A 14,432-nucleotide genomic window follows, 5' to 3' on the forward strand; every position below is an offset into this window, starting at 1 on the left:
GTGCAAAGGTTGAATTGTACTTGAAATTATATTTTAAAATGAAATAACAGTAAAGCAGTGTCTGACTGCACTTAGATAAACCTTAAAGGTTTATATTATATGGGTGATATATGAAAGATAAAATTTACAAAGGGACAATGTGTGAATGGGAGCAGCCAGGCAGGCTGGGGGCGTGGCCATCAATTTATGCACACAACTGCATTTTCAACATAATTAGCTGTCTAATTGAGCATTATGGTTTAACCGACACATTTAAACATATAATTTATTTGAATGCACACTGCTTGTGATCTGTTTCTAATGTTTGCTCTTCAGGACGGCATCAGACTCTAGAAGAAATTTTCCTCTGATGAGCAGAAAAAAGAACCAAGAGTATGTTGAGAAGCCTTGAATGCAAATAAATTTCTGTAATTTGAGATCAGAAGGGGAGCATGGAAGCAGAAAAGCCATGCAGAGAAAGTTAAGTACTGAGCATGACTGTAAAGACACGACTTAATTTCAAATACCAGAGCTGTGCTCCACTTCATGTTATCAGGCTACAGTGAAAATGTGACTGGTTCACCTGACACCTAGGTAAGAGGGATGTTGTAGCAACTGAGAGGTTTAAACTGCACATCTGTCTTCACCCAAGGGGAAAAAAAAACCCCTTCTTTTTCTCAATGTGATGGATTTTGCCATATAGATATGGCTGGATTTTTCCATTCCCGAACAGGGACAAGGGCACATCATCCATACTCTGTTAAAATATACAGAGTAGTCTGTCAGCAAGTTGCAGGAGGAAGGAAGAAGAATTTCCTTCATTTACAGTTGCACAATCCCTGGTGTGCCAAAATTTCACTCTTTGGGTGATAGCTGGGCACTTGGACATTTATTTTTGGGGGAGAAACAAACCAATGTATGTTTGATTTTGTTCCCAGATTTTTTTTTTCCCTTTACTTTTGGGACTTATTTTCTGAACAAAATAGTGGCAGATTTTCTTTTAACCCAGCAAACTTCAGTAGTTGCAGCTCATTCTGTATTTTGTGGTGCTGAGCTGTGAATCTGCTGCTTCGATTACAGAAACTGCCAACAGACATGAAAATCCAGAACATAGAGGCTAAAAAATTCCTGCTTTTTATCTTTGGAATTACTTTTGCACACTCTGACAATTTCTCCTTCTAAACAAAATGTAGTAACAGCTACAGTTAAGGAATTCAAAACAACTAATGGAAAACTTTGCTGCCAAAATAGAGGAGAAAAGTACTTTTTCAAACCTGAGGTTGGCACAATTCCTGGCTTTTCTCCTCACCTTTCCCTCTGCTCTCCACACTCCCAAGTAATTAATTATCAGAAGGGAAGAAGAGAAATTAAATGCAAGATCATGCAAGTAGAAATAAAAATGCATGAGTCTTTTACACCAAGATGAATTCACTTATTAGGAGACTCTGAAGTTTATAGAAGTGGATTTTGCATATCTGGATACATAAGGTAGAATAAGCTCAGAAGATAAAAATAAAACAGTGAATGTAAAAGGATCTCTGAAATTTGCATAGGTTCCCAAATACATGGCTGCCATGCAGAAGCCAAGAGGAAAGGGAATACTTACAAAAGAAGTCGTCTTTGTACCCTTCATGGGGAGATGAAGGGAGACTTAGGAAGATGGACTGTGACTCAGAGCATTGTTTCTCATTTCCAGTTTTTTGACAGAACAATTGTCAGGAGGTAGAATTTCTATTTTGTTGCCCAGTGTTTTCAGAATAGCTCTTGTCAGGAGAAGCAGTATTGGAAATATAATGAGAAATACATTACAGAAAATAAAATTCTTTACTACTTTGACCTTTCAGTCCTTTACATTGTGCTCCATGGTGATATCTTCCATTTTGTGAAGAATATCAAGGCTGTCCATACAAAGAGGAGAGCACTTCAAAAAGCTCCCTACTCCGGTTATGGGATTTGTTGGAACTTCTGGATTAGTGCCTCTTCCATTCATTGCTGTCATGCCTGAGGAGAGGCCTTTAAATATATGTTGTTTTCAGAAAGCTGAATTGGGCTATTTTCCTTAGTTTCTCTGAAGGGTTTTATAAATTGAAGATAATTATTAACAAAAGCTGTATGCAGATGATTAACAAAATCTCTCTGCTTAAACTATACTCCTGTCCCTTTATTTCTTGTTTAAATTAAGAATAAATAAAAGCCTACATTGTGTAACCTGAAGAGAAATGGATACAGGAGCAGCTCAAATTTTCCCCAACCTAAATTTCTGTGGCATTCTGACCTATTCTGCAGGAAGTGTTCATGTGATTTACAGTGCACCATCTTTCTGTAGTCCCTCTCTGCATCCCTTCTGTCTAACACAGAATATCTTTTACAGGGACGTGTTGTGCTGTTTTAACTCAAGTACAATTTGTATTTTGATTCAGCAGATGGATACTCAGTAAAGGAGATATCTGTATATTCAGGGTTGCATACTCAAGGGGAGGGCCACTTCAGTGGGGGGGAGGTTATGCAGTGGGAAGGATTTGCTTTAGCTATAGAGATAAGTTTTCTTTAGCTATAGAGATAAGTTTTCTACTGTGTATATTAGCTCCAAATATCAGCACTCTGTGTGTGTGTGCATGTGTTAAAGAGGAGTGAGAGTCTTTTATCCTGTTGAATCCCTCTCTGCCACCATCTCCTGTGAGGGGACTGTTAGGGCTCTGAAGCCTCTAGAAAAGTGTGAACAATACTGATTATATTCATTTATTTCAAGGCAAGAGCCCTCAAATTATGCTCTCTTACAGAGTCCTCTCAACTCTCCTCTTTGAAGTGCAACAAAGAAGAATAAAATCTGAGGTTAGTGTCCATTTTGTTATAAAAGAGCCTATGATAAGAGTAGAAACATTTGATAGGAAAGCCTCCTCTCTTAATCTTTGAACTAGATTAAAGGTGGAAGGAATGGAGGAATGCTGGAAGTGGTGCATTATACACAGAGAGGGTTGAGCTGTCTGTGTTTGGCTATTTTTATATGTGAAGCATGAGCTTGAAATGTGCTTAGAAATCCATGTCAGTACTTTTTGTTGTCCTGGAGACCGAATTTCTTAGGATCTGGGTAAACTGTACCTCCTCACAAATGTGGGGGGGGGGGGGAAGAGGGAAGAGGGAATATTTCTGTCATGGTAGCTCTTTTGCACAAAATTTTAAAGTCCAGAAGTGGCAAGTCAGAAGTACCTTCTTCAAGCCCGGACACTGTGTCCATCTGTCACACATCGGATTCTTAATCTTTTTACTAAATGTCACAATACTTGGTAAAAATACTATGCTTGAGTAGGCAGTGTCTCTGAAGAATAGATTGTGAATGTGGAAAATAGGAACTTCACTTTCAAAGTAAAAACGGAGGCTGACCTCAGCACTAAAATACTGCTCTCTTTTGAAGTGTGGGAATAATATATGGAGCGGCACCAGTACAAACTGCTGAAGCACCTTGGCAGTGCTCCAAGCAAGTGCTTTTTCTGATGGAGTTCTTAATACTTCAAGAAGACACAGTATGTGTATTTAGATGCCAATGATATGATTCCCTGTATGATCCACAGGCTGCATTTCAACACTAAACTGCCATGACTGTGTGAATGATTGACTGCCAGTCATTTCTGGGCATGTATGTGCTTTTGCTTATCTGCAGGTTAAATCCCTTCTTGTGGCAAACTCTGTCACTGCTTCAATCCTTAACTGAGATGCCTCTGTCCATCTCTATTGATGGAGATGTTGTGCCATTGCTGCTGAAGAAGCCCTGACCACCCCAGAACTCACTGACTGAAGCCTGACCTTGCTGCATTCATGACCTGCACAATGTCCCAACCAAGATTTGTTTGGTCTCCAGACAAAAACAATCTACATTAAATGAGAAAGGGGAAAAATCTGTATTAAAAGGGAAGAAGTGTGAGTATTGCTCCATATGGCAATTGAGACAGGAATGAGAACAAGATAGGACCTACAATTCCCATCACAATTATTCTTGGGTAAGAGTTGTAGTTTTCTGCTTAAGAAAAATCGAATAACTTTGTAGATATTCTCTATTTAGTCTAAATTTTATGCAGCAGAAGGGGAAGGAGCTCACCTAATCTGGTGGGACAGGTGACCTTCTGTTGAGGGTGGAGGTAAGGAACTGGGCTTCAGATCACGACAAGGGATCTGAAAGATTTCTCCACTTAGTGGTCAGTAAATTAAAACTTTGTTTAAGGTCTTGAATTCTCCTCTCCAAGATTTTGCATAGATCCTTTTCATAACAGAATTCAGCAGCTGAATCTACCTGTCACACCTGTGAAACTGGGATAAGTGTCATTAACCCTTTTAAGAAAAAGAAAAATGTGATTTATAGTGGAAAACCATATTTCACAGAAAGTTCAGCACCTGATCAAATAGAAGAGTAATACAAATGGAAAATGATACTGTATGAATTGTATGAAAAATACCATAAAAGTGAATATGGAGTTGCTAAAGAGCCAAGGTAAAATTTGACAATCTATGTGGTTGTTGTATGTTTTCTTCACATCACAAGCTTTTATCTGCTGTGGAGGATTCTCCCATGATAAATGGGGAAATGGGTTAGAAAACATTCTCACTGCTGATCCTGTCTCTATTTGAGTTTTTCAAAGGTTTTTTTTTCTGAAGTGCCAATTAATTCTCTTCACATGCCCAGCCTAGCCTGAGTCATCTGAAATAAAATCCTGACTCCCTGAAGCTGCCAGTAATCTTGCCATCGTGCCAGGTATCTGGCACATGCAGTTTTAATGGAAATTTACCCTGAGGTCTTGATTTCTTGAGTGTCATGAGGTATCTCAGTGACTGCATCCAAAAGCTGAGGAAAAATAACATGGGAACTCTGAAAGTTTTTGTTTCATTCTGCTAATGAGAAATGCAAACACAGAAAACTCAAGAATAATATTTATGTTCAGCATTGCTTAGATTATGATTACATATATCCCGAATATGAAAAATGGGATAGTATAAAACACACTGATATTTTCACATCCACAGGGCTTCAGTGAGAATTGGCTTTCTCTCATGTGGAGCTTTCATGCTTGATACAAGGTGCTAATGATTCCTGTCTGCTTAAAAAAGACCCATTAAACTGTCAAACCATTCAGCCAAATGTATAATGTCTTTTGAAATAGGGCTTTAATGGTGAGAAAAATAGGAGGGATTTCAGATTTCAGAAATCCCTTTTTCTTTCCTTCTTTTCGAGCTGAAAATTGACTGGCAGCTATCAGCAAATTGAACACAGGGAAACTTTCAGAAGCATTTGCCTTCTAAACTGCTGTTGCCTGCAGTCTTCTAGATATCAGATTTTTATTTGCTTCCTGCATTTTGTAGGAAGCTTTTGACTGAGAATACAAGAAAAAATATTTGAATTTCTTTTGGATTTCTTATAGACGTTTTACCTTATTTTTAAGATCTGTGAGCTCGATGTGTATTTCTTTCCTTCTCATTTTTTCTTTTGCTGCTAAATAAGTTTGTATCCAGCACAGAGTGGAATGCAAAATAATTGAGTAATTTGTAAGACTCTGACTAGAAAATAGCAAACCCCCCCAACATTCTCAGCAGTTCCATTTTAACTGAAGATTTGACCTGTAGTAGAGATAACAAAATATTTTGATATTCTCAGTTCTATGTTTGCATTAAAGCTTTAAAAATCTTTCCCAGTCTGTTGAGATATTTGTTACCTCATAATGATTTATTCTCAGTGACACCTTAGTTTTTAAATGCTTATAGATTTTCTCCCCCCAGTGCTAGTTAAACTCCTTCTCAACACTACAATAGGAGCTGAAATCCCCAGTCAAAACTTCTCAACGCTAGATTATCTACATGAAACAAATACTTTTAGGTATTTTGCCATCCTTTGACATTTGAAACCACACTGCTGCCTTTCTGCAGGGCTGCTTTCTGAAGCTCACAAACAACTTGGCATTATACACAGAAGACTCAGATCAGTTTTCTAAACAACATTTTTCATGCCATGCCACCCACATGTAATAGTTTGGGGCTTTCCTCGCCTTTTCAGTCTGGCTGAACTTCCTCTTTCATTCCTGTGTTTCCAGTCAGCGTGGTAATGTGTGGCTGGAGGCTTGACTTGTGACTCTTTGGACTTGTTTGATGCAATAAGCTGATAGACAAATGCCTGGAAACGTTGTCAAGGTATGCTCTCTACATCTAGATGTTATAGAGTTTTTGTGGGCTTGAGAATTGGGAACTCAAGTTCAGGATTGAACTTTTGGTCCTTCACTTTGCTGCATTTGTTGTAGCATTACCGTAAAGGTGAATGCTTTGTGTGTGTTCTGTAGCATTCCACCAGGGGAAATACCAAAACTGTAGCTTTTTTGGAATGATACAGCTGTGTCCAGATGTTGGCAAAAACTCTGTTACTGTGAAAAGCAGGGCTAGCATCATGTCAGGCGTGTTCAGCCTGAGGTACTGAGCTTTTGTTATTCCCTGTGATGCTCAAGCACTGAGAAGAAAGGTGCAGCTGGCCAGCAAGGTTATTCACACTGTGAGAGGCCACTGATGGCATTCAGGCAACCAGTCGGGGTTGCTGAATCTTCTGGCTGATATTTTAGTGATGTTTTAGCTCTTTGCAGGGTATAGGTGTAGGACTTGTAGGCTTTTCTGGTAAGGATTTTTGTTTGGAACAGACAGTGGATAGATTGATCAGGGCTGGCAGTGAGATTGGAAAGGAAACTGTTTCACAGTGATGATCTCAGTTATGCTTTAAAATGTTTGTTCAGGAGAAAATGGCTATGAATTGAAAAAAAAAAAAACAACCAGAGAGAAAAAATAAAAAGTCTATGCACAATGCCAGATGCTATTAGAGGCTGAAGGTTTCTTTTCAGAACATGTTTTTTAGAAACACTGCTTCAAAAAATTTCATCAGTCTAAAGAAAATTGCACCTTATACCTTTTTGTTCTGCTTTTAGAGTAAGTTTTTATGGAAGAATGGGGCTGTTCTGAGTGTTGGACAGGTTAAGCCCTGTGCTTTCAGAAAAGCTCTTTGAAAAGACACTGAGCATTGTTTGTTGTGTTTGCATAGCAGTCCTTGCTCTGTGATGAATAATTGAAGTAAAAGTGGCCGGTGAGATACAAATAATCAGAGGAGATTTTGTGAGTACACTATAAGTGGGGTCAGCAGACAGTTGTGACCCTCTTCCAGCTTTGTGACCTCCTCAGGACTGGGCTCAGTTGATGGATAATTTTCATGAAATTACCAGAATATAACAAATAATCCCCCAACACCAAATAAGTATTCTTTAGCCTGAGTGGAACTAATAATAGGAAGTAAGGCTGGAACTCAAAGGAGAAAAGCTCCTATTTTTCTTCATTTCAGTGGATAGCACTGAGAAGCTATGAAGAAGAAGTACACAAACATACACCCTGGGAAGACTACAAATAATGAGATCACTAGCAAGCTGCCAGGAGTTAGGAAAAGGAGTTTTCTGCATCTAGCTTTTCTCTGGTCCTACCTTATAAATTTCCCTGGGAATTTCACAAAGTCCTAAGCTTTGCATTCATGCTATCCCTATACCACTGAAGGAGCAAGCACCCTTTTCCCTGCGTGGGAGAGTGTTAATTGCTATGCCCAAAGGGGAAACATGTATTCTCCTGGCTAGTAATCAAATGTTATTTGAAAGCCATTATACTGCCCAGGGTTTGTACTGGATGGTTGTTGCAGACAATTGGCTTGCTGGGAGCTGCCTCGGGGTCGTCTGGCTATTGAGCTTTTGGTCTGATCTTGGAACCAGCTTCCTGTGTAAATAAAGGGTAAACATTAGTTAAGAATGTCTCCGTTAAAGCATCAGATGTTTGAAGATGTCATGTGCTTCTTCATTAAAAAGCCTTTGAAAATGAAAATAAAGGTCACCAGCCCAACTCAGTTCTCAGGTTAATGCTTTTTGCTGGTTTAATTTGCTCCAGTTGCCTGATCTTATTGGGGGGCAGCCTGTGGAACGTGCGCCAAGAGAAAACATCTTGGCACAGCGTGCCACCTAATCCTGGCCTTACTCGTACCTGGTGCCACGGAAATTGGCTTGGTCTGGGCTGTGGGGTGGCAGGGAAGGTCCTGTCTGCAGTCAGTCTGTGCAGTCACATGTGGGCTCTGCACAGGGATCAGCTGACAGCTGAGGGATCCGCTACTGAGCGTATCAGCAGGGGGAGGCAGAAGAGGATGTGCTCAGAAAACAGGACAAGCACTTCTTGACTGCTCTGCAGCCAAAAGCTACAGTCACTTTGCTTTTCACCTGCGTGCATTTAAACCAGATAAGCTTTTTTTATGCTTTCTTTTATCTCAGTGCCAACTATTACAGGTGAGTTATAACTGAAAATATGAGGCTTTAAAAACACTCAAGTTTTACAGCTGCAGCATGTTGGTAGTCCAGTATCTCTTCTTTCTCACATAAATTTGAAAGCACAGTTGTGCTCTGAGCTGAGCGCCTTCTTTTTGAAGGATAAAATGGTTTAACTGATCTTCTTTTTACTCCCAAACCAAGGTACTAATTAAGCTATACTGTAAAAGCAGTAACTGTAGCAATAACCTCTCACTACACTGATCTAATCTGAAGCTATTATCAGCTGCAATAGTTATACCACGAAGAATTTTTCCCCTTTGGCATATTTTATAAAGGCTGTCCCTTGATTAGGTCAAAAATGCTCGAAGGCTGTTGATTTTTGATCTGTTTTAGGAGAAGGCACCTCTTTTTAACATTTTAAATGCTCCGTTTGAGTTTTGAATGATCAGGTGAAGCAAACGTATTTATGCATCTGATTATCCGTTTATCTGGCATGGGGAGCGCTGCAGATTTTTGTGTTATCGGGGATAACTCAGAAATGCCATTCTGATTCCGGAGCTGCTGGAGATCCTGTGCTCCGGGGTGTTGCCCTGCTCCTGCCTGCTCACACATGCCAGGTGGCTGTGAACCTTTGCAGTGCATTTTAACAAGGTGGTGTCACGGTGCTGCTCCCTGACATCCCGGACAACAGCTGCACCTAGGAAAACTCCTGTTCTCTGGAAATCACGCCTTCGGCTGACTGGGAGGTGTTGCTAAGTAACTGGGGGCAACACCGGGGCTCTATGGATCCTTTACAGTGGGTCCTGGACCCTGCACAGATCTCCAAATTTGCAACACGGACGTGGGAGAGGCGGATCAACTGCGACGCTACAAGTTCAGCCCCCACAAACTGAACTTTTGTTGGGAGTTTTTCGAGAATGAAATTGGATTAGACCCAGGGATGACGTATCCTGTTTGATTTCTTTTCCCCTTGTGCTCTGACGAGCTTTATGTTTAGGCAGGCTTTTGTTTCTGGCTCTGAGCTGCTTTAAAAAATTGGGAGTGTGTCTCAGGGTGTCGAGGGTGATATGCTTGCATTGATTGGTGAGGTTTGGCTCGAGTTGCTTGCGAGTGCTTTGTTCTTCTCACCACCCCCAGGTCAGTTGCACAACATGCCCCTACAGTTTGAAAAGGAAAAAAAAAAAAAAAAAAGGAGGAGGGGGGGAGGAAAAACAACAACCAAAAAAAGAAGGAAAAAAAAAAAGAAATGCTGAGTAATGCCAGCGGTTTCTCAAATGGCTGATGCAAACCTGGAGAATTTGCATCATCATTCAGCTAGAGTAACTTGGTATGACAAGAGCTTAAATACAAGTCCATGCGGAAGCTGAGCTGGTTTCCAATGATAGGGCAGTACCACAGTGTGAAAACGCAGGTGTTCCTGAGCTGGGCTTGGATCACAGGAAGGGCTCACAGACTCTTTAAGAGCTTGTTACCTGTGTGTAGGAGCAGCTGGAAAGATAAAACAGGGAGAGACAAAGTAGTTGGCTACATAGAGAGGGAAAAAAACCTCTTCAGTTTCTGCTGAAAACTTTTCTGCCTGTGCTTGCCAGCAGAGTGCTGGTGGCACTGTAGCATGTTTAGGAAAGCTGCTGTGCCCACGGTCTCTAATGGAAGCTACTTGCAGGGACATGCTAATGGCAAGTTGTCCTCTCTGGACAGCGGACAGCCAGCCCGGGAGGGAAAAGTTGTGCTGAAGAAGAAAGTGACGCTTTTGAGGGGGATATCCATCATAATTGGCACTATCATTGGAGCTGGCATCTTCATCTCTCCCAAAGGCATCCTGAAGAACACAGGCAGCGTGGGCATGTCCTTGACTGTCTGGACAGTGTGTGGTATCCTCTCGCTTTTTGGTAAGTCCCTGAAAAGTTTCTAATTGGTCTAGAGGGGCAGCTGGAGAATTGTTGTGATTATTTCTCTGATTTTACTATTGGATAGGAAGTCAGAGTGCAGAGCTTGAGCACCAATGGGACTACAGAAGGTCTGTGCTTCACGGTGGGTTTGCGGAGGGTGCAAAGATTTGCAACCCCTGTCCCCCAACTCCCGGCACCAGCTGGTGAAAGCTGGAAGCATAAATTTAATTTTTTTTTAATGGGTCCCTAAAGGAACAGGAAAACTAAATGAGCATTTTTCCCTGTGGAATGTGCTGTATGTTTTTCTCCTGTCTGTAAGACGTATTTATGGTTTGCTTGTAAAGCCCTGGCAACTGGATGAACACACTTCTTGAACACCACTGAAATGTTTAGACAGCTCAACCTAGTTCCCCAGAGGCTAGAGCAAGGTCTGAGAAGAATGATTCCTACTGTAGGTAAGCTGTATTGGCATGAAGGGGAGCAAAACAATAATACTAATAACCCCTCTTCCCAGCTCTTCCTTCCTCGCTCATGATGTTGCTTTGAAAGATTTGGCTACAAAAACCAGTGTGATGGAAGCAAATCTGCCCTGGGAGTTTGATTGCTGGCCTGCATATTGTGGGAGTGTTTTTGTTTGATTCTTTGTATTCTTGAAGAGTGTTGAATTGTGAAGAAGTCCAGTTAAGTTGTTCTGTACAAAACAAAACCCTCATTCAGAGTGGAAAACCCCACCCTGGCCTCTGTGGGACAGAGGGTTCATTGACCTATTTAATGAGTTAATCTCAAAGAAACTGAAGAAGTAACATGAATATTGGCTTTATTTAAAAGGGAAACTGCTTGTTTACTGGCAGGAGGTGAAGAGGACAAAGAGAGACTGAGTGTCTACTTAATAGGCGGAACATGCAAATGCCACCTTGTAAATTGGCTCTGAACTTAAAAGAAATATTCTTCACAGGCTAAACCCACCCAAGCTGAACAGTCGAGTAAGTTAGGACCCGTTTGGGTCAAGTGATAAATGTGCAGCACAATCTCTTGTACAAATATGGAAGATCTGTCTGCAACAAAATTCTGCTATCAAGAAAAACCTCAGATCCTATTTGTAACCCTGTCAAAAGACCTTGGTCTTTTGAGTTACTTAACCAGAATTTGCTTAAGCACTGCCTTAATGGCTATAACTTTAGCAGTAGTAAAGTTATTCTGGCTGTGAGATAAAGTCTGTACCAAAAAAAAAAAAAACAAAAAACAAACCCCAAACAAACAAAAAACCCCCCAAAAACCAAACAGAAAACCACAAAAACCCCACAAAACCCCCAAATCAAAACAACAACAAAAAACCCTCTCTCTTTTATCAAACAGATTTTTTAGGTAATTTTCTACACCTCCAGATATGAAGAACTGTGTAAATTGGCACAGCAAAACATAGTATCTTGTTCTCAGAATGGACCTGTTACAGATTGGTTGTTTGTTTTTTGGTTGTTGCTTTTTTTTTTTTAATATTTTGGATTTTAGTTCCTTGTGTGACTTAGTTATAGTTAAATCACATGTAGAGGTCACGTAAGGTCTTGCTGAGGCTGTGTTTATAACTTATATTAAAACACAATTTAATTTCATCCTGAATCTCAACAGAAGAGGCTAGCAAAAGAAAATTCAGAGAGATCTTTTTTTAATGTGGCTGTAAGGACTCCTTTAAACACATCTTCAGGTGAGCTAGAGAATAGCAGATAAAAAGTTGCCACATTTTTGCAAAGTCCCAAGCAAAACAAATGAACAAGGCTGGAAAATTTGTCACCATGTGGTACAACTTCGATGGGCTTGCACATGTGATGTGGTTTTGACAACAGCAGTTCTTATCTAAAAGCGGTGTGATGTAAAGGTGTGCAGAGAAGAGAGCTGAAATGAGTTCCTGTATGTTGCTGATCTTAACCCTCTGTGATGCAGTGCTAACAAACTTCATTGCTGTTTATTACAGTTTTCTCAGAGTCTCCCAAGAGGGCTGGCTGTGTTTGTTGGTTGTGGAACGCTGTTGATGTGGTCCATGTGTGGAGCCGTGAATCCCCGGCTTTGTAACTGGCTGAGGGTTCCTGACCTTTCACTGCATTTGCAATGCACAAAAACCAATCCATCAGCGTTGAAAAGCTGTGACTAAGCCATCCCCCGAGTTTTGTATGGAAGATGTTAGGAGTAGTGTTGAGGAAAATTCTTATTCTGCAGATCCTGCTTCCATATTTTGGCCATTTGGTTGCCTTTGCCCATGGCTGAGGAGAGGCAGTAGAGTTTTTAGACCTACAGAGTTGGAGCCAGGTATCTCTAAGGCTGAAAGGAGTAGATCAGCCTTTGATAACAAGCAATTGTGTCAGAAATCTTTCATTTAGTAGTTCAGTCTGGCTGCCTGAGAAGTAGGGTGGCTGGTGTGACACCCCAATTTTTTGTCCTTCTTCACAAGGTATTGAGTAGCACAGTAGTAATTGCAAATAGCTTGTCCAGAGGCTTTAAATATAACTGGATAAACAGTTTGGTTTACTGCGTGTCTAACTGAGTGAATTAAAATTTACAAAATTAATTGGAAAAAAATTAAAAAATATAAAAAGTAGTTGTGATGCCATGGAAGCTGTGTTGTTTAGGCTATAACTGTTTTAATAGGTATTTCTGGATATCTCTCATGTTGGCACTGTTGAATTCTCACAGGTGCCCTCTGCTATGCTGAACTAGGAACATGCATTAAGAAATCTGGTGGTCACTACACCTATATCCTGGAGGCCTTTGGCCCATTACCTGCATTTGTGAGGGTCTGGGTTGAACTCCTCATCATTCGGTAAGTGTATCAAGACTCTTTCTTTTCTGATGGCGCTGCGCTTGTCATTCATAAAGAAAAATCTCTGATATATGCTGGGCAAAAAAAATTAGAAAAGTCAAATGTATTTACGTCAGTTAACTGTGTTTAACTATGATTGCTTCAGAGAGTTTAAAAATGCTATTCTGCTCATCAGCTTTGAAATGTTCAAGGAGACATCTGTGTATATATGGGGGAAATAAGAAAACTCCCTGCCACAAAAATTCAATAAATTGCCTTCATTTTGGTAAGCTTACTATGTCCATTGGTATCACTAATAATGTTGTTAGCCATACCTAGGTATGGTACAGTGAAAGAGAGAAGTCACCTTTGCCTTTTCTCAGTCTTGGCACTACCTTCTGGAGCAATTACTGCTGTCTATGGATACAGGAATAACTCCTGGTGAGGCTGTTGTCCAGTAGTTTTCAGAGTTAGGGGCACCATATATATGATTTATATGTCAGATTGGGGCCCTGATTTTTTGTTTCTGTGGGGTGTTGGAGAACTTGACTCTTACTTTGAAAAACACTGACTGACCGAATAAAAAAACATTATCTTCACATAAGTAAAATATCCAATATGTTGCCTTGGTGTGTAAACCTGTGACTCATGCAGCCTTTGTGCAGAAGAATTACAATATGAAAGTGTTGAATCACATAAAATAAACTTTCATAATGTAAATGGATCAACATCTCAAACTCACGTGTAGCCTCTCTTTGTTTTTACAGTTGTGCTGAGTTTGGAGATCTTGATACCTGTAGAGCAGGGCAACTCACTTATACAAAATGACTTTGGGAATGCTCCATCCCCTGCCTCAGGCTGGTTAGCACTTCTTCCCCCTCTTCTGCAATCAGCAGATTAGTCACAAATGAGGCACAAGCATGATTTCAAATCACAGCCACGTTTACATAACACGGACAAGTCCTAGCATAGATTGTGGAGTTTAGAAGTGCTGATGGTGCTGAGTCATTATGAGTCTATAAACCCTTGTGTTGTTTCCAGAGGAAATAGTTTTGTACGTCAGATGGTCCAACACAACCTCCCCACCAAAATGTAACCTTTGAATTAACTGCATCATTTCCATCAAATGTGATGAAAGGGCAGATGTCTCAACTGTATGGACTTTTTGCCAAGAAGGAAAATCAGGCAGTGGAATGAGAACTATGTTTTCACAGGTCTCTGTGAACAGCTATATCATTTCACATCAGAGAATCAACAAAAGGGAACAGTAATAGAAATCTCCCTCTTAATCTGCACCTGGTTCAGCAGAGGGAACTTATTAACCTAGGCACAACACCCATGAGAAACCAGACATCATAAATTCCTTTCCTCACAAAATAATTACTTTTTTTACATACAACAGTGTCCCAGGAGTGTTGTATAAATGCTCTTAGTCATCGTGATCTGCCCCACACCCAGAAA

General features: G+C 40.4%; 1 protein-coding gene across 4 annotated transcripts in view; it reads left to right on the plus strand.

Moving 5' to 3' along the window:
* Positions 1-6,044: 6,044 nt before the first annotated feature.
* SLC7A11 (solute carrier family 7 member 11) overlaps positions 6,045-14,432 on the plus strand; it is a 64,829-nt gene continuing 56,441 nt past the window's right edge. Inside the window, exons 1-3 of one of the 4 annotated variants that reach the window (XM_064711546.1) lie at positions 6,045-6,150; positions 10,106-10,180; positions 12,866-12,992. In XM_064711546.1, coding sequence (XP_064567616.1) covers positions 10,135-10,180; positions 12,866-12,992 — 173 coding nt within the window. In that variant the 5' untranslated portion in view covers positions 6,045-6,150; positions 10,106-10,134. Of the gene's footprint in view, positions 6,151-9,562; positions 9,619-9,661; positions 10,181-12,865; positions 12,993-14,432 lie in introns of those variants that run through there. The other 3 variants (XM_064711545.1, XM_064711547.1, XM_064711544.1) reach the window with 3 other exon arrangements.

This window comes from Zonotrichia leucophrys, chromosome 4 (genome assembly GCF_028769735.1).
Source record: "Zonotrichia leucophrys gambelii isolate GWCS_2022_RI chromosome 4, RI_Zleu_2.0, whole genome shotgun sequence".
Lineage (NCBI taxonomy): Eukaryota > Metazoa > Chordata > Aves > Passeriformes > Passerellidae > Zonotrichia > Zonotrichia leucophrys.